The 20332-nt window shown below is 33.7% G+C and overlaps 2 protein-coding genes across 4 annotated transcripts; both read right to left on the reverse strand.

Annotated features, from left to right (window-relative positions):
- Positions 1-634: 634 nt before the first annotated feature.
- Positions 635-6241, reverse strand: LOC8278520 (alpha/beta hydrolase domain-containing protein 17B). Its single transcript, XM_015719002.3, has 5 exons — positions 5373-6241; positions 4492-4528; positions 2417-2653; positions 2151-2198; positions 635-1316 (listed from the first exon to the last, which is right to left on the reverse strand). Exons 1-5 carry the CDS (start codon positions 5705-5707, stop codon positions 825-827), a joined length of 1149 nt encoding a protein of 382 aa, XP_015574488.2. The 5' UTR covers positions 5708-6241; the 3' UTR covers positions 635-824.
- Positions 6242-7975: 1734 nt separating this feature from the next.
- On the reverse strand, positions 7976-19644 carry LOC8278521 (glycerol-3-phosphate acyltransferase ATS11, chloroplastic). Of its 3 annotated transcripts, none has more exons than XM_015719000.3 (13): positions 19140-19644; positions 18551-18648; positions 17673-17759; positions 17480-17577; positions 16414-16471; positions 14705-14806; positions 14550-14611; positions 14363-14473; positions 12799-12877; positions 10997-11116; positions 10780-10893; positions 9317-9453; positions 7976-8408 (listed from the first exon to the last, which is right to left on the reverse strand). In XM_015719000.3, the coding sequence occupies exons 1-12, from the start codon at positions 19441-19443 to the stop codon at positions 9340-9342; spliced, it is 1347 nt and encodes a 448-aa protein (XP_015574486.1). In that variant the 5' UTR covers positions 19444-19644; the 3' UTR covers positions 7976-8408; positions 9317-9339. The 3 variants fall into 3 exon arrangements, with proteins under 3 accessions (XP_015574486.1, XP_015574485.1, XP_002518993.1); XM_015718999.3 differs by having other exon boundaries at positions 7976-8226; positions 9317-9474; positions 19140-19643; XM_002518947.4 differs by having other exon boundaries at positions 9317-9474; positions 19140-19643.
- Positions 19645-20332: the final 688 nt, after the last annotated feature.

Here is a 20332-nt window from a genome sequence, read left to right on the forward strand (position 1 = left end):
AATATTTCGCAACGAAAAAAAATCTATATAATCACATTCAGCAGGAATTGCTAGTCGGCTCTTCTTCTCCCTTTCTTTGACCAGAAAAAAAAAAAAAAAAAAAACCTAAGTGATGTTATTGGAAAAGATTTAATTGCATTGAGTTGATAGAGAACAAATCACAAGTCTTAAAAGTGTCAACCCTTAGAACCACCACTCTTAAAATGTCAACGCCTAAACCACAGGGTATCAGTGTAAACTTTTCCCAACAAAGAAAATCCTATCCTGGACATCGAAGTATATGATAATAATGTTATTATTATTCATATAAACACATTTATAATTATTGTACACGTGGCTAGCTGTTACATTGGAATTTATTAGATTTAAGAGTTGTATGGTAAGAAGTTTTGTATTCAATCAAACAAGGAAACTTAAATTCCTGAAATCATTTATATAGAATCCGACTTTGTTAGGAGAGTGATTTGCAGAGGGGAAAGTCAAGTTCTGGCAACCAGAGGCAGGAAAGCAATCAAAGGCCCTCTTGGAATAATCTGAGACTCTTGATTTAATAGTAGCAATAACAATAAATAAAAATGAAAAAATGGAGTAAAATTCGATGTCATCAAAAGGTTACTCTGACGAGATTAAAGAATAAAAATCCAAACAAGCTCATTGAAAATCATCATTTTGAAGAGTATACCAGCATTCATGTAGCTATCCAATTATATTGTTCCTAACAAAGTTAAAAGATAACTACTTCCTCTTGTTTTTGTGCATTATAATGCACAGCATCAGAAGGTGTTAGTAAATTCAGCAAGAATCTATACAAAAGCCTGTCATCATCAGCATCCATCCTGTTTCCGCCTCGTCCCAGTGGGCGTTCCCACACAGCAACCCCAACGTAAACATTTAATGCTGCAACAGCAACTGGGTAACGAACACTTCGGGCATCTGGGTAGCCAACAACATTTAACACACCTCGGTCTCAAACATCCTGAGCATTTCGGTTGACACTGACATAAACATTTTATGCACCTTGGCATAGAACATTTAGGGCATCTTGGTCTCCATAGCTTAAATCTACAACATTTGTTGGAAGTAGCAGTTTTAGACCTTGGTTTTAGTTGGAGATTCTGCCGGATCTTTTTGAGCTGGCTTTTTGTGGTTATACTCTCCATTTCTTGAATAAATTTGCAAAGATGGCGGATATAATCAGGGTACAGTTCCAAGTTACAATGTCCGCCTCCTTTAATCCATAATGGCTCATATGGTTCTCTCGCCAAGTTCCAGAGTCCACTACCATGCAACCAGTTCACAACATCGTCCTCTGTACCCTGTAAGAAGACAAGATGCAATTTCATTTTCAATTTCAATAAATAGGTGATTTAATCAAGAATCAGCATAAAGAATTGGCACATGCCTTAGCATAAGCAAGACTCGTATATATTCACTAAAAATAGCTCAGAGAAAATACTATGGACACCAAAGCCTTGCATAAATAATGAACATCATAAATTAATGAAGTGTTTATATACTGATGCTTTAATTTCCAAATTTTAATATTTAATAATTTATTCATAGATTTATAAATACAACAAGTCACAACAAGCCATATGGAAAGCAAATTGCAAGAAAACTAGTATATATACAACAATATTAGGCACCTGCCCCCTTGAGATAAGTAAAGCCCACACTACCTTCTACTTGATTCCTATCTTTAAACACAGCTCCTGAACTCTAGTAAAAAAAATTGGTCTGTTGGTTCAACCATGGAATGTGTTCTTTAGTTTGGTTTTCTTTTCTCTGTAATAATAAATTTTGGCAATATATAAATGATTGGACAGTCACTCTAAAAATAAAGATGCATGTAACAAAAAGGATTCTATCATGTCATAAAGCTCATTTACAAGCTGTTGACTCGCAAAGGTGCAACAATCATATAAAGAAATTAAAACTGTTAAACAGAATAAGAAAAAGCAATTCTTTTAGAAGGAACGGAATATTTTTGGGAGTCCTTCAAGGCAATCAACAGAGTCACGTTTTTCCTAATCCAGTGATTGGCATGATAATTCTAATTGAGATCATAAAGGCACAAGGAAACATATGAAGGAAATTCAAACTACATAGAGACATCAACAAAAAGAACCAGAAGGAAATAAGAAACTTACATGTATTACTAGCACAGGGCATTTCACCTTCCGAATTTTGTTTATATTCTGCATTTAAGAGAATTGTGATGTTGTATAGTATTGGCACAGATAGCATTAACACATACATAATGCTTAATTCATTAATTGCTCAAACATTAGTGTCCAACAATGAAATCTAATACCGCATCACACTGATATGCCAGCAGACGGTAGTTTTATTGTTCTCACTCGCTTATGGCAAAGACACATTTAATAAGCTACACCAAACAAGATAGATCACTCACCTTATATATGTCGAAGCAAAATGTGAACTTTACATGGCAGAGCACGCGAAGTCCAGAGAGAATAGCACTATGCAAAACTACACCTCTCAGCCTTGGCAACTTAGCTGCCAAGTGCAATGTTGGACCACTACCAACTGACTGCCCATACAAAATTAAGTCTTCCTGACTAACTCCATACTCTGTCTGAAGACATTGATACACAGCTTCAATATCTGCATACGTATTAGATTCACTTGGCTGGACATCACAAGCCACAACCATAAAACAGAATTAATCTCTTCAGCAATCATCGCCCAAAGGTTTTTACTAATATGTGAAATTGGAAACCTAAGAAAACATATTTTAACTTGTGAGATTGTTTAAAACACTAAATTCAAATAATGTAGCATACATGACTCTAAAGTGCCAATCAAGAGTTCATGCCCACATTGTGAACGAATAAGATGATTCTGTCCTTATCATCGGAGAAGGAAAAGGAAGAATTACAGTTTTTCATTAGTTCAAAGCAGATGGTGCAGGTGAATGAAAAAGCCCTATCAGTTGATCCTACTAAGACCCACACTAGATCAACAATTTGAAATGGTGGTGCTGCAGTAGTAGTGGTGGTGACAGCAGCTGTGCAACTACTGCTAGTAGTGAACTAGTCGAAAGTGAGGAAGGAAGCTACATCTCTAAATTTAACATGGAAGCAAATAGATTAGCATACAATGATCTCAGGGATGTTATTACGGATTAGTGACGCTGAACAAAAGTTCAAGTCTTACATACAAATAAGACCAGTGGATGATAATAGCTTATCCTACAATAGCCAATGAAACATTATGATGAGCCACGAGATAGTTAATATGAAAGAAATACAAGTTAGTCCAAAGATATGATATCGATGTCTTTGATGGATAATCATGGAAATAAAAAATGATAAGTATTGTCAACTATGAGTTACAATTTCAACATAATCCTATACAGGGTAAGGTTGTCCATGGATCATATTGAAAGAGATATTCAACCCAATTGTGATCTTCAAAAAACCGATGCCACCGTGTAAAAGGCAAAATCAATAGTTCAATTTCATAAGATATTTTATTCCGACAAATAATTATTAACTGGTTCCAATCTAGCATAATGCAAGGCTCAGATTGAGTCAATTTCTAAAACAAAGAGATCTTTAATCAATTACCAAAACTACTTCCATTATTAGACTGCACATGACATAAGGGAGGAACTCTTCAGGAAGAGAACAGCATGTGATCGACCTTAACAAAACAACATTTGTCACAAATGTTTTGCACCATTCAAGCTCTCTCATAGGCTGAAACTCTTGGAAAACGTTTTATTTTATCGGCAAAACATTATATCCCTGATCACTTGAAAATCAAAATATCAAGACCAAGACCTTGTAAAGTTTAGGAACCTCAAACATACTTTAGCTAACATGAGAAAGTCTTAAATCTGACAATTTTGCTTGGACATGTGATGAAAATCAGTTTTGAAGCGTACAGGGTCAGGGAACTAAAAGAAACAAAGAGTTTCTAGATCTGAATTAAATTTGGTAGGATGGCAGTACTGGGGAATCTCAATGGGAATTATTTATGTTCTGGCTTGGAGTTTCTAATGATAGTATATAGTATTATATAGAGTACCACGCCTAGCATTATTCATAGCAGCACCAAAGTTCTGTTTTCCCTAAATTTGGGTTCAGTCACATTGGCATTTGGAGGTGTTTGATTTCATAGTTTTATCAGCTAATGGTATACGGTCCTGATGAGATTATTTGAGGATTCCAGATATACTAATTGTGGGTTGTGTTTTTTTGGAACCTCAACAGTAAGGAATAGCTTTTCATAATATAAATTTAAAAGATATCCACCACCAAATTCTTAATAAGCACAATGTAAAGCAAACACCCTTTTTACCCTCAGTGTGCATAATCAAAACTCAGTCATATAATCCAAATCACATTTCTAGTTGCATAATATATGGATAAATGGATGGCTAAACTTTTCTAGAATGCTAAAATGCTTAATAACACGAGTAAAATGGAACTTAGGTTATAAGTTCAATTAATGACAGCTTACCTTACCAGTAGAGGCTCCATACCCAGAATAATCATATCTGCAGTCACGGCATTCATATGCAAAAATCAAAATACAACCCGAATAAGAAAATGCAGGAATAGCAAAGATAAAACTAGAAACAACTTATTAAAAGAAAAGAGCAGAATTAGGCAAGTGCAGTTCAGACAGACAATTAAAACCCATCTAGAAAAAACCAATGAAACACACAAATCTGAGAAACCAGTCAATCCCATTTGTTTGTGATATGCGATTGAGTGAAATATTTGTTGATTCACAGAAAATATATTGTTGAATTCTGTTTTAAAGATCTGAAATATAGAATGAATGACTGTACATGAAAAGACAAGTAAAAAAGCAGATCAAAATAAAAACACTCATCCAACAGAGCCAAAAGGCACAAAAGTCTAAGAGAAAAAAAAAAAACTGAGTAATTTTACCAATGTTATCCAATACATTCAACTTACTTTTATGACAGTAAATTACAAGAGTTGACAATAAAGAAGAAAAAAAAGTAAGAAAAAGACTGGTATTAAAAATAATAACTATTTTGGAAAAATTTAAAAAACAAGAACTATTTACCCTTGTTTTTTAAAAATTTACCAAAAAATAAAAAGCAAAAAAAGTAGAGAATAAAATTTTTTAAAAAAAAACCTTACAAGCTTGAGGATAGGTCATTAACCATTAAGACTGAATCTTTGAAAACCCTAATCAGTAATCACAGATCTAAACCCAACAAAACCCAAAAGCCGTAAAGGACAAATGCTGGTCAAGAGATGTGAGTACAGCATTTACCAAACTAATAGAAGAAAAGAAAGCCAATTTTTCAAAATAAAAAAATAAAAGCAATATAATACAAAAGAAAAGAAAGAAAAAACACAAACCCCATGATATTAACTCTGAGATTAATCTTAAGCTGGACAAAGAGATCATAAAGCTGGCCAAGGTCAGCAGCATTGCCATGAGAGTAAAGCAGAGTAAGTCTAGCATATGGATTTTTTAAATAGAAAGCAACAATCTTGTTCCCTCTTTTTGTATCAATCAATAAAACATCAAATGATTTATCATCAGGAAGGGGAAGTGGCATTGAAGAAGAAGAAGATGATGATGATGAAAGCACAGTAAGCTTGCCATTATCTGTCTTCTTCACCTGATAAGTTGGTGGGGATGGAGGAAAGAAAGCAAATTTTGCAGCTAATTGAGAAAACATGCAACCCATTCACTCACCCTCCAACAATAATTTCAAGACAATAAGTACAAGTCATTGAGAAAAAAAAAAGAACAAACTTTTATTCTTAGAATCTTAGTTCATGTATGCAAGCAACTTGGGTTAGTGTTGAAAGAGTAAAAGAAGGTGGCAGCAATTGAAGAAAGATTGTTTAGCATACTGGTTAGTGGCTTGTCTAGCTAAATAAGTGTAAGAATCGTGTTAAGCTTTCTGGGTGACTAAAGTTGCAGACTTTTCTAAGCAAGAGAAAGATATAGTGGAAGAAAAGAAAATGTAGGTTAGAGAGAGAGAGAGAGAAGAAGCAAGCAGGTGGTGTGATTGTGTATAGTACTACTATATTATTGTGTATAGTGTAGTGTGAGAGTGATTTGGGAGTGTGTGACTGGAGCTAGGAAGAGAGAGAAAGAGTGTCTATTTCAATGTGAGGGAGAGAGAGAGAGTAAATGTGTGTGGTTTGTTGCATTAACTTTAAAACTGAGTTCAACAGATGTCCAGTGCAGTGCATGACTTCATAGTTTGTCAGTTGTACAGAACAGATAGAGTCAATATACACTTAAAATAATAATAAAAAAAGAGAAGGAAAGGGAGCATTTACAAATACAATCTCTGCTCAAACTACCATTTTTTTTCTTTCTCTTATGGCTATTTTGGCAGTTTATTATGCATTACTTTCTTGTGGGTATATATTTATTTGTACTCGCCACTCCTTTTTGAAACCCCAGGATTAGGACCTTTTGGACTTTTTTGTTATTTTTCTTTTTGACATTTATGCAGTGCTGCCATTCTTTTCTGTCTTGATTTCTAAGTTGTCATCAATACATTCATTAATTCACATTTTCAATTAGACATAATCATTCTAAACTTACTCATTATTCTCAATCAACTCATGCAAAAATCAATCATGATTCATATATGTTTTTTCTTTTGTACCCTGAAAAATTGACCCTCATTGATTTTAAGCCATGTAAATCTGTTCATTTGTTGGCTTTTGTGCAAAACAACTATTAACTTGATAGAAACATACCTTAAAACTCTCTGTGTTCTTAGAATGTAGTCCCTGAACAGCAAATTTTATGCAATCAAGTACTTTGGTTCCTCAAGTTTTGTGACAGTCATACATTTCAAATGAATTACTTTCTACTTGATAAAACTATTTCATCCAACAATCATTATCCAATACAAAATAAAATCTTAAATGTATAGATGTGGGTCCATCTAAAATACCGTTTGGCCCAACTGAAGTTAGAATACAGAATTGAGAATTTCAAATCCATCATTTGGTGCATCACTATAATTTGAATTATAATTCCTATCCAATTTTATGGAGTTTAAGATAACTCAAAAAATAAGCTTTTTTCAAATCTTATATTAGAACTCAAAATTACAATTCTTCACCCACATATAATTATACAAATTAATAATTCTGATAAACTAGTAAAATAGCCCTTTTCGTTATGAGAATCCTTATATGACTTTTGTGGTTTTATTCGTATTATAAATTATTAATTTGCTAATCTGCTTAAATCTAGACGAGTCTCTTATGAATGTTGTTGTGGATGATTTGAGCGTTTCCTTGCATGTAATAAGCTTCAAAGTTATTCTGTCATTCTCTTATGAATCAGGTTTATCAACAATTTCATTTTTAGCAACATGTTACTTTTTTCAACAGCTTCTGAATGAAAATCCGTTATAAATAATATATATAATGAAATATAAAGAGTTTGTGCTCAAGTATATAAAGAATATCTGAATAATGTAGTACATGAAATAGATTTGGTTAAATTAATGCACTTTTGATTAATATTACTATTTAATCAAGATTGTACTTTTGTTTTCTGGTTAATTTAAATATATTTACTGAATCAAATTACATCAAGTTGATTAGATTAGTAAAATAATTTAGTAATTTATAAACTAAATAATACCCTTTTCCATTAATAGATTTTATATGTCCTAACACTGTCAAATATATAGAGATTATAAAAAGAAGTGTTTCATCAAACATACAGTTCGTGACCGCACCCACAAAATCATTTCTTTTGTTCATCAATTTAATGATCATTCAATGAAGAATACTTAGCACAAAACCCTATCCTTCTCTCTGCATCCGGTGAAATGAAGAGATGGCATAAAACTTGTAAAACAAATAGTCCTAGAGAGAATGTGCCTTCTGGTGTCTATATACTAATGCCTTTTGTAGGCATAATCCACACCCCCAAAAACCATATAAGCTGGAGCAGAATTTGCTAGAATACATCATGAGGCAAAAATTTGCTCCATCAGAGCTGTTCCTGTTATTTCTTTCTTTGAGGATCTTGTATGAAATTATAATAGGTAGTCTAAAGATTACAAAAGAATAGAATTTGAAAAATACAAAATGAGCTTAGTAAGATGCAATCAATACAAAACGATTTAATTGAATATACACATTGCCTGAGGACGACCAACTATTGGCGTACTAGGAACTGTTATCTGTACACACCTGAGATTCAACTCCCCTTCAAGAGCTCCTGTATATTATCAATTCAGCTGTCAAGCTAGTGACTCCGCTTCAATAGAATAATGCATTCAGAGAAAAAGCTTGATGCTAGATTGAGATCTTCTACACAGGTGATCTATACTGTTGTCAAGATATAACACTTCCAATTACTGACAGGTTCGTGGTTGAGTTGCAAAACTACAGCATACTATCCTGATACAAATAAATTAGGAGTTAAAAAAAATTGATAATTTCATCACCACTCCTCTTTCAACTGCTATTCACTATATTCTTCTAGGCAAACAGAAAGAGTTCGTAGTACAGGGCTTCTAGATTTCGATATTTAAAATAAGATGGCAGTAAGTTGTGCAATAATGCTATTCAATTGAAATCTTGCAAAATCATGTCACAAGCAGAATAATTTCATTTCTTTGGAACAAGCAAAGTACCTTCTATTTTCCAAGTTGAAAGAATATAATTCTAGCAACCATCCAAACATGAGAACTGACTGACAGAATTTAATTTAATGGACTTCTTACATCTCTAATCTTCCAAACACACTCATCATGGCCTCTTTGGCTAGCCATGGTCTTTTTGAAACTTGAACATAAATACATTTTCATTTCAACCTAGAAATGTCAGATTCGTATTGAGGCATGTGAATAAGAAAAAGTTCAGGTGTCCAGCTACAGAAATACATTGTATCAAGAAGCTATGAAGATCCTCTTGTGTTCTTATTAAAATATCATCTCAGATGGTTCATATGATCATATGTTCCAGGAAAACTAAAAGCCAGAAGGTATGGAAGAGTGCAAGTTATAGTGGCATATTGGAATGCATAAGATGACTTGATCACATGTAAGTATCACAGCATCTTTCCAACTCCTCGTGAAAAGCTTTTTCCGTATCAGAAGGATCTTAAGAATGCTTTGCTAGTGTTCCTTCCTCACATTTAGACAGCTCTCTGTAACTATCAGAATCTATTACCATTGCCCGACTGGTAACCACCATCATGACGTGCACAATACTACTAAGGCTAAAAGGCTTTAGTTTTAGGACTGCATAAGGCATCAGATCCTCATTCAAACTTATTTCATAGATCTTAAGGGAAAAGTAAATACCTAGTTAAGTGCATAAAGGTTGACTAATCCCATGGTTGCGACAATGAGACGGTAGAAGTTGATGCCTCTAGTCCTTGTTTTCCATGTATGGCAGATTTAAGCACATTGTATTGCTCAGTCACAGAATCATATAAAACCTGTGCATATGCGTTCTTAGCCTGTTAACAAAAGGTCAATCCAATAGAAACGATAAGACAACATAAAAATGCTTTAATTTCTTTTAGAAAAATAAAGATCTTCAGGTATGAAAGCACCATTAGTCGAAACATTAAACAAGTACTAAAAAACAGATTTAAAAATAGTGTAAAAGAAACATATCTTATTTGAGATAATTGAGAGTACCTTTTACAACATTTGCAAACCAGTAATTCCCTCAAGAGAAGAAAATAACAAGATTATTGATATTAATTCCTATCCAATTGAAACTGCAAGGAGATTAAATCTACATCACAAGTCAATTGGTATGAACTTCAGGTTCTTGCCACTACTTTTCATCCTCCTTGCATGTTTAATTCACAAAACTATTAACTTTCTTCTGTTGGATATGATTCATCTTTGATTCAGCCTTAGCTCCACCGAGTACTAATACATTTTCAGTGATATCATCTTTCCTACTTCATCATTCATAAATGAGTCAAAATCATCTTAAGCTTTAGTTACAGTTCCATCAGTCTGATTCATGCATTTTTAACAAGATTAATCAGAACTATTACGTTTATTCAGATTTTCACCTATGACGCATATATAAAAATTTAACAACTCTTCTCTTTTCACAAGGCTTATCCTTGTAGTACGGTGTCTTAATAATTTCAACATGCTTACTTTTCTAATGTTACCTAGGCATCATAATTGGTGTATCAGCAGGCATCGTTTTCCATTGAAAACCACAATTATCTACTAAAAGGAAATCCAATTATTGTGTTTGTTCTTCTTTGTAAAATATTTTCATTGACATCATAAAAGATTGCTTAAGCATAGAGGATAAAATTCCCAACCATCTTTGCACCTTATCCTCCATGTCATCAAATTTTATGAAGAATAAATAATTCATAACGAATGCACTTTTCCAGCTTCTACCTGAGAAAACACTCCCCCTATTGACAATAGCTACAGAGGTTTTAGTTATATCATCTTCTCTGGTTTTGGATAAGCTACCAGCCAATAGTACAAAATAAGGATATTTTAGACAACAGCACATGCCACATGGGGATCACTAACAATAACACTTAATTTGTCAACTAAAGGAAATTAAGTAGCATGATGCACGCTTATATTGATCAGTAAAAAACTGTGAATGAAACCACAAAACTACCCAGACATTTTACTTTCCTCCATATACTACTTTCAGATCATTATTTCTAGAATTATATGAACAAAAAGATTTATAATGTTCAGCGAAGAAATAGTAGGGATATATATGTAAATGTCAAAAATGCATAACAAGCATATTAACCGCGACCAACCTCTTCATGATCTTCGCAAGCAACAGCAATTTCAGAGAAGCTGATTTCGGGTGCAATAGATAATCCAGCTCCATGAAAGGAGATCATTCTTCTTTCTCCAATTTCCTTTTGTACCTGAAGATTCCAATGCATTAAAGGTTCAGCAAAATAATCAAAAAAAATAAAGAAAAAGAAAAAAGAAAGTAAAATAAGGAATGTGCAGAACAGGGATAAACACCTCAGGTGGAGGGGGCATGATATCGTGGCATAACAACGCTAATGGAAAAATATGTCCTGGAGCGCCAGAATGTTCAGTAATCCTTCTCATGTTATCCACTGAAGAAGCATCAAAGGGTGCCTGCCACAGATCAGAATGAATTGAGTACAAGGGCATCACAAAACAAATATGACCTCATTGATGTATCAAATACATAAAAATTGACTGTCTTTTGACACAATAAGGAAGATAAGACAGCACCAATACTGCTGTGAACAACAGCAGTATTGAAGCTACAAAGAAGACAACTAGTTGCATTTCTTAAACGTGTTTTAACAAATCTATATTTTGTCAACTGGGCTCTTTCTAAAGTGCTAGGATCTATAGCCCAATTTCCACTTAACAGGGAAGTGAGTAGTGCACCATTGACACCCCTTTGAGCAAGGATAAAGATATCCATCTTCACATCAAGAAAAGAAAAGATTAATCCGAAAAGAAATGGCGAAATATTGCTCTGAAAAGGAGTAAATTGGACCAAAATGTAAAACGGAGACAAAAGAAAACAAGTATGGATGATAAGGTTCTTCACTCATATTGCATTTGAGCATACTCTCTAACCAGAATGCTGAATGTATTGTATTAGCTCTAACAATTAAAGGTTCGATATGCATGACAGATCATGCTCTGCCAAAAAGCTACCATGTGTCTACTTACTCTCCATTTGAAAAATTCTGCACAGGCATCTTACAGCTATGTATCACTTATAAGCTAAAATACGGATATAATCTCTACCGTAATTTATTTTAATGGTTTAATCCCGAAAAGAAAATCTGTGGACTTTCTCCCAAATTTCAACTAGGTTGTACTTTAAAAAATAGACAAGTGTTGGGTGACCAGGCGATTTAAAGTCAGTTAATTATATATAAAAAATCAATTTTCCAATACAGCTGTACAAAGGATATATCAACAAAAAGATAAAACCACCGGTTTCAGGTTAACAATTTATTTGTATGTTTATTTAAGACTCAACAGAAGGAGTTCAAACAAATGAAGTTGACGGTGATAGGGAAGTAGATAAAGCAAGTCTTCCATCAGAATTCAGAAAAAGCAAAGGACAACCATTGCATCCATATCTTTATGCATTGAAATACTATCTAAATTCTAAAATGATTAAAAGGAAATAAATATGTATGCTTTTTTATTTTTATATAAAAAAGATTAGATAATATGACTTGAATTGATTTCAAGTTGAAGACAGGATTGAATATCAATGGGTCAAGCGATCTACTCCATAGATTAATAGATAACTGATTAATTGGTCGAGAATAAAGGTAGAGTCCCATTCTGCTGACTTCAGAAATTGAGGGTTAAAGTCCCTCTAATTTTCAAGAATGATCTTAAGCAAGGAATAATATTCCATAAGTTCACTGTACATGTTTTAATTTGCACGGCATTAGTGAATTTATTGCCTGTTGATGATTATAACAATGAACTAATATAAAGGGTATAGTTGGTTATTCACAGAGTAGGCCCCATAATAGGAAATCTGGAAACAGTTAGGTTTCTTTCAGTGATTAACCAATTTATTATAATACTTGATACAAGATTAAGCTATGCTGCACTATAACAGGAGAATCAAACTCCAGGATTACTATAAAACTAATAGCTAAGACAAACCATCAGCAATCTCAGCCTTCTTAAAACAAATGATGCCAAAATTGGCAAAATGGAGTTTGCATCTAAAAGCACAATCTCTCCAATCATATATTTCGGAAAAATGAAAGAAGCTAAAAACGGTTGAAAGAAAACGGAAAAGCACTTACTGGACACCATTCTCCAGTCAAAGAATCTGGGCGGTCCCTGCCACCACTTGGAGCAATCCAAACAATTTGAGACCCATCCCTGTTTTTATAGCATACATATTCAGAAGGTTTATTACATTGAAGACTACTATGTCTATCTGAACATGTAAGAAACAGGCAGTCTTTGACAAATATGGATACTCTGCATGAAAGTCATGCTAGTAGAAAGTGTCACCTTGCACCTTAAGAACTCAAGTCGATAACAGCATCTTGTCCAGATTAATGAGAGTTGATCAGACAAAGTAACCTCACGGTGCAGGATCAGTATTAGGCTAAATAGTGGTGAGAAATGGAACTACATTCTACTATGCAAGAATGCAAATGGGTATCTTTCATATGCCCAATTCAAACCAACAATGGCACCATATAAAAACCCTTTACCAGCTTGAAGCTGCTACATCTGCTGCCAAACATTAAATTGGCACATCCATCAAAGGTTTTCTTGGGAGTTTGCTTATTTCAGTACTTGATTTACTTATTTCAATACTTCGTTCTCTTTTTGCCTTGCTGAACTTACAGATCCGGTGGTTTAGTGTTAACTCAAAACAGACATAAATTGTAAACTGGTGGTGATTCAGTGACTTCAACTGTACTTGGATTCAGTTAATGTACATTAATTAAATATATAGAATCTTCAGTGCAGTCACATAAGAATAAGGAGGTATCCTATGGTACTATACAATCTAAATTGTGTAAGACAAAGATCTAACAGCAACATGTAATATTTTTAAGGCTCGTGCAAGATACAAAACTGCTTTCATTACAAAATCAAAGTATTTTGAATGCACAAGTGGTAGCTATATTTCTCTTATTCTGATTTTGTTTTAAATGCTTTTCTTTTCCAGTCCATTTCCGCCTGAAATTCTTTCAGGTCGCAATTAGATATGAACCCACCCATAATTGGCAAATATGAGTGGGATTAATTTCAGCTGAACAATCCTATTGATTCTTACGTTGGTCTTTATAAACAACAAAATACAATCCAAAACCAGATTGAAACGATTTGTCATAGTTATAAATTAGTGAGAAGTGTTGCTTGGCACAAACACTTGTCAAATCCTGATCCATTGACTGGACTTGACAATAGATACATACACCCCCAAATGTTTCTTTAAAACTCCATCTGTGGTTTATCTATTACATTCCATCTTCGACCTGATCCAATAAATAATTTTTACTGTCTTCAAAAATCATAGGAAGAAAATGATGTGTTAATACTGGATGGATGTGGTAAAATGAAGATGGGAAAAACTTTTGGAGAAAAAGTACACCTGAATCATATTAATGGGAATGATCTTTCTAACTTCTAGTCATCCATGAAATCTTTTTTTACATTCTTTCCTACTGGTTGTATACTGCAAATCGATATATTCCATGCACAAGTACTAAAAGATGTAAAAAGTATAAATGTATGAAGTAGTGGAAACAATTAACCAAAACAGGATGACCGATTAAGAGAAAAGCAGTGACTTGATTTTAAATATTTCTTATGCAAGTATTTGGGCTGTAAGCAGAACTGAAATACCTTAAAATCATGACCATCTCCTTTAAACTGCGAATGTTTGCTTTTTTCTTCATCTCAGTAAGCTCAGGAACATCAGCCATATGTTTTTTCGAGTAGACACATATAAGATTCCTGAAAACATGTAAAGGTCAAAATTACTGATATTGACCTAATCATTTACAAGGCATGTCTTAGAGCTAATCAGCACCTTCCCATGCTGAATGGCTTGCATAGAGTATCTGTTACAACTCTATCACCTGCAACGTAGATCTGCAATGGTATAAAACTTTTTGATTATGCGAGCATGTCAAACACAGAAAACAGCTGTTAACGTAAGCTTGGCATGAAAATTATGAGGTTCACCAAATTCTCAGCAATGTAGGGATTTGTTTTTTCAAGCAACAATGCAATGACAGCTGGATCTGCTTCAGTCTGGTGGTTTGACATCAAAATAATATTGTGACCCTGCAAATCAATAAAATTAAAGCAACCATTTCATTCAGAAAAGTGAATATAGCATGTTTACATAATACTGGAAGATATAAGTTGGAAAAAGCAAAGACTCTTTGCAATAAACATATCTGAAACAAACACAACAAACTATTCAGATTGACAGATGCTTGTTGTTTCACCTCTCACATATAAGACGTCCAGGAAGTTAGAATACCTGAATGCTTTGTACCTAACTACATGTGGAAGTATCCTCCACTCATACCTCAAATAACTTGTATTGATGTATAGTTGAGGGAGAAACAAACAAGTAAAATTCTAGCTTCCATGTCTCAATTTATAGCACCAATTCTCGTCAGCTGCCTACTTGTCATTTGAAGGGTAATCAAAGGTTAAAAGATTCGAAGTCTCCTTTGCATAAATATTAATGCTGTGAGGTCAGGGTGAAAAGAACTCTCCATCAGGGAGTGAAATAGAACATGGGATCAAAAGCTACCAAACAGGGGGAGGAGCCCAAGTCTATGATGTCTGCCTGCTGAAGAATAAGCCAGGAGCACGCACAGCGGCTTGGTTAAGGGAACCCACCAAGCGATCGCAGAACTGAGTATTCATAAAGCAATTGGCATTGCTTATAGACTCAAACCTAGGTGATCTATCTATACCGAGATAAAGCTAGGGTGAAACCAAGTGGTGGTCCAGACAAGATGTTGATCAACGGATGAGTTGTGGTTAGGACTGCAATGCCACTCAAACTCATGGAGTAAGAAAACGAAGAGGAAGACCTAAACTAATTGAAAAAGGAGTGTGCATGAGGATCTTATGGTTGTACATCAGCAACCCCAACTAGCTTTGGACTAAGATTAGATGAATTGAATTTATCAATTGTTCTTCAAAATGCATTCTTGAATTCAGATTAAAGAACTCACCAACCGCTCCCCTGATCCACCATAATATGCGTTTTGAGTCTTTGAGGATAAGGTATTGGAGGTACAATTTTACTTGCCATTCCATGTTACTTATTTCAATTGCAACATTCTGTCCACATTGTTAAGATGCCTGTTCTTTCCCTAAAAATTTCTGTTCTGACTAGAAAAACCAGCAAAGTGTACGACCCCAAAAAGTTAGTTTCTACTAAATCATTGTTCTGCCTTATGATGCCAGTCCACAGAATCTAGTTGCCCATTTCATGTCCTAAAAATTGAGTCTCAAAATGATACTAAATAATATGTTTCAAATGAAAATGATTACACTAAATACTAGCCTTGCAATACTTCTTACTATTTCATGTTGATATTGCTCATCTTTTATCCACTTTGTTAATTCATTAATGATTTTAGGCTATGCACAGGCTTTCTACCACTTTTTTGTTCTCTTTTTTCCTGCTTTTCCTATTTCACTTTGTAAACATGCCACTGCAGCACAAATATCCAACCTTTAGAGATGGAAAAGCCCAACCCAACCTGGTTTGACTTTAAAAGTCAACTACACGAACCCAAAAAGACCCAAAGCCAAGAAGGCCAAGCCTGAAAAACCAGAACCAAAATAAAGGAACAACTAACTGAAAAAACTCATATGCTTCAGCTCTATGCAAATGGGCACAACCCCAAGGCAAATATAGGTACCTGCTGAAGCTTCTGCTCAACTTCATGGAAAAGCGAAATGTTGCCAACATATGAATTCCTGCAAAGTATAAGGAAATCATTCAGTTAAAAGAAAAATTTAAACAAAAGAGTGTAAGGACGGCAAGAGGATCGAATACATCTGAACAGCAGACTATGTCAATATGACTATGGCAATACAAAAATGCTTTACAGTCACCTAATTCTTGCCATTTGAATTTTCAAATAAGAAAACTGCATCTACAATGCTTCATTAAAATTGATTTGCTCATAAATAAGGATAATTTTAAAAAATAAGAAATTATTTCTTACAATATTTACATAAAAAGAATTGATTCAGTAGAATCTGCCACAATTTGACCATCCAAATTATCTCTAACATGCTTACAGGAAAAAGAAACAGGAATGCAGCTAGTTCTTTGGAATTACAAAACAACATCAAAAAGTAATTTCAAATTCTCAATTTTCACAAAGACTTCAATTTTATAATGTTTCTGGATATTTAATTATAAGCTTAAAACAAAAGCTCATTTACTGTTAGCCAAAAAACAATTTCCAAAACCAAATTATGAAAAATACCAGTTTGCTTTCATTATGCAAAACTTCAGCCCAGTTCATCTTGTGCACACAAAACCAAATATATCATACCAACTGAATGCATGTACTTCACCAGAAGACAAGTTCAGTGGTTTAAGGTTCCTATTTCTCCAATGCATCAATTTATCTTTATATAATTATTTAACAATCTGCCCAATATTTTAAGCATTTTGATATTTAATCTAATGTAGTTATGTTTGATTATAGATCTGGAAAAGAACAAACACTATCATTTGATATAAATCCCTTAAAAGGGCCAAAAATAAGTGAGGGATAAAAGCCTCTAACATTGAACTTAGACAATCATACTAGTGTGCATGATTTCTCCTAAATTTCTTAGGCTGGTCAAATATAACTTCAAACATCATTACATATAAAGCACTTACACAAATAGTTGAATATTAATCGCTGAATGCATCAAATGCACTATGAAAGTAGATGAACAAGGAAAACAAAAAAGTTCTTGACTCACCTAAAATCAATCAGAGGACGGATATAATTTTGACCAAAATTATAGTAATCGAATGGTTCTCTTAGTGCTTTATGATAAGGTGAGAAGACAAAAGGGTCCTGAAAATTTACTGCACATCTCACATAAGAAGTCCATATGAGCAAATAATATATAATACTGAAGCATCTTAATGAAGTATCTGCAGTCCAAATACCTCAACATCCAAGCACATACGATCTAACGCAACAGCCATATTTGACAGTATGATTTCTTTTGCATTTGGAATTCCACTTTGCAAAACCTGAAAAGCAACCCTGTGAATATTATAAACTTCATGATAAGAAAATTCCCAGAAAGATTTAAAAATGAAAGACCTAACACTAGATCCTAAGCCAATATTCTAGATGAACAAAAATCTAGTCCTTCGAGGACGATATCTAAAAAGAATATTTAAGTAAATAAGGGGCCTGCTATTAGAAAAGGTTGTTAGCATAATGGATTCTATATAGCCAAACTGATCCTAAACCCCTAATATATTGGAACCCGATACTAGGCCTAACGGACTCCAAAAAAAGCTAGATGCAAATAAGACTTTAAAATAAAAATTAGAACTCCTAAAGATATGTGGATCACTTTTCCAGAAAATTTAAAAATTATAAAATTACACCTTAATCTTAAAATTGTAAAACACTGAAACTGCCGCTATAAATAAAACTCTAGAAAACATATCCCAGATAAGCTCTATATGAAATCTAGACCATAATTCTATTGATTCTATAAACTTTGTTTTTTCTTGAGTTTCTTTGTCATCTGCATCAGATGTTGATATTATTTTTTATTGTTCTAATGACTAGATAACAAACACCTTAAAAAACAAACAATTGATGACTAAAAGAAGACATGTATCTGTAATTTCGTAAAGGCAGATAAGGGGAAAAGACAAAGCCAGTTGATAGAGTCAAAACATAAGTTAAAATATCCAACATAGTGCAATCTATCACATTTTACCATGCAGTTTAAGAAATTTAATATTACTCAAAACACACATGAACATATGCACAAGAAGGATGAATTTCAAGTATAATAATTTACTGCATTTCTATAATTCCGATAAACTTCTTCCATCCCTGCTGCAATGTTTAAAGGCAACCTCCCTGCATCTGCTTCCTTCCTAATTCCATACAGCAACTCTGCATAGAGATTCAATATAAGAAAACCAATCCTCCAAACCAAATTTTAAAATAACACATTAGGCCACATTAGCAAGAAAATCTCTTAACAAGTAACAAAGAAAACTCTTCCAATGTTTGTTATATAATTTTAATCATTCAGGCTAGGCATACATGCAAACAACAGTAATTCAACAACAAAAGTTTAACAAAATATTAAACCAGAAACAAAGGTACTTGTAAGAATTTATCACCTACTACTTTATTGAGTCCATAGTCCAAATCTTGATATCTAAACACAACATAAAACGAGTATATGGGATTTCCAAACAGAAAAAGAAACAAAAACAATAATTTACTTAGCGGATACAATAACTAAAACACATGTTACAATTCTATTATGCATTAAAAAGTTACTAGTAAAAAGAAAGCAGAGCAAATGCAAACATCTCGGCGCATGGCAACAGAACAGAAGTAGAGAAAAGAAAAGGAGTAATGATAGAAGTAGAAACCTTGTTCAGTTCTTGCATCAAGAAAAGTGCGGGAGTGAGGAGTACACTTTCCCTTCTTGCTCTTGTTGTTGTTGTTGTTCTTCTTCTTATCATCGTTGAGGAGTTCGGGGACTGGATTGGCGTTGAGAGAAGAAGAGAAGAAACAAGGACAAATGGAGGACCTTGATGACCATCTTACTATGGCCAAAGGAGGAGGAAGAGAAAAAGAAGAGACAGGGACTAGAGAGAGCTTTGAAGATACAGAAGAAATGGAAATACAAACCCTAGGCGATGGTAGTGTAGGGGAAAGAATGGAAAGAATCATGTCTCTCTCATAAACAAAGGAAAAAGAAAAAAAGAAATGGTGATGATAAAATGAGCGAGGATCTCAATTCTATTATCTGTTAGTTATTCAAGAAACTAGTGGAGAGAGTGATATTTGAGCTTGGTGCTTTTGCTTGATGCCGTAATGGTATTGGCTAAGTGGTGAGGAGGTTTGACCTTACTTCACTCCGAATTAGGGATGGCAAGGGTCCCGACAACGTCCTAATAGAAAAAACCACCGGTGGAAGTGAATCGTATTAATTAGTTTGATTCTTTTTTAATTTGTCAATAATTTAGTTAATTCAAACTAATCTAGTCCACCCAACTAATTGGAAACGGTCTTAATTTTTTGAGTTGATTTTTAATTAATTTTTATCATTAACTTTTTATTTATAAAGTAAGAAATAATTGTGTATAATAATATTTATATTAAGTAATAAAAATAATACATGTTAATTAATTACTAAATTAATAATTAAAAAAATAGTTAATTATAGTTAAAATAATTATTTTTTAAAACGGTAAATATAAAAATAAGAAAAAGTGCTCCTTAACGCTCTCAGATTTCGAAATTAAATAGTAGAAGAAACTATAGAATAATTGGAAGCGTATCAGGTGTTTTTGATAAAACAAAGATCATTTTGATAGGCCACAGATGTATGGTGATGGATGAAATCATGATAATGAGGAGCCGTGGAGCACGACATTTGGCAATTGAAATGCACTTAATCATAAAGACTGCAGCAGGGAAGAGTAGATAGCAGTTGCACGTGATTTGCATTGCGGTTAACGAGAAAATGGACCCATGTCCAATAACAACGAACATATGACGTGTCAGATTCTTAATTGGAATTATCAAGACACGTCATCATTGGGGGAAACATTGTGAC

This window comes from Ricinus communis, chromosome 5, assembly GCF_019578655.1.
Source record: "Ricinus communis isolate WT05 ecotype wild-type chromosome 5, ASM1957865v1, whole genome shotgun sequence".
Classification (NCBI taxonomy): domain Eukaryota; kingdom Viridiplantae; phylum Streptophyta; class Magnoliopsida; order Malpighiales; family Euphorbiaceae; genus Ricinus; species Ricinus communis.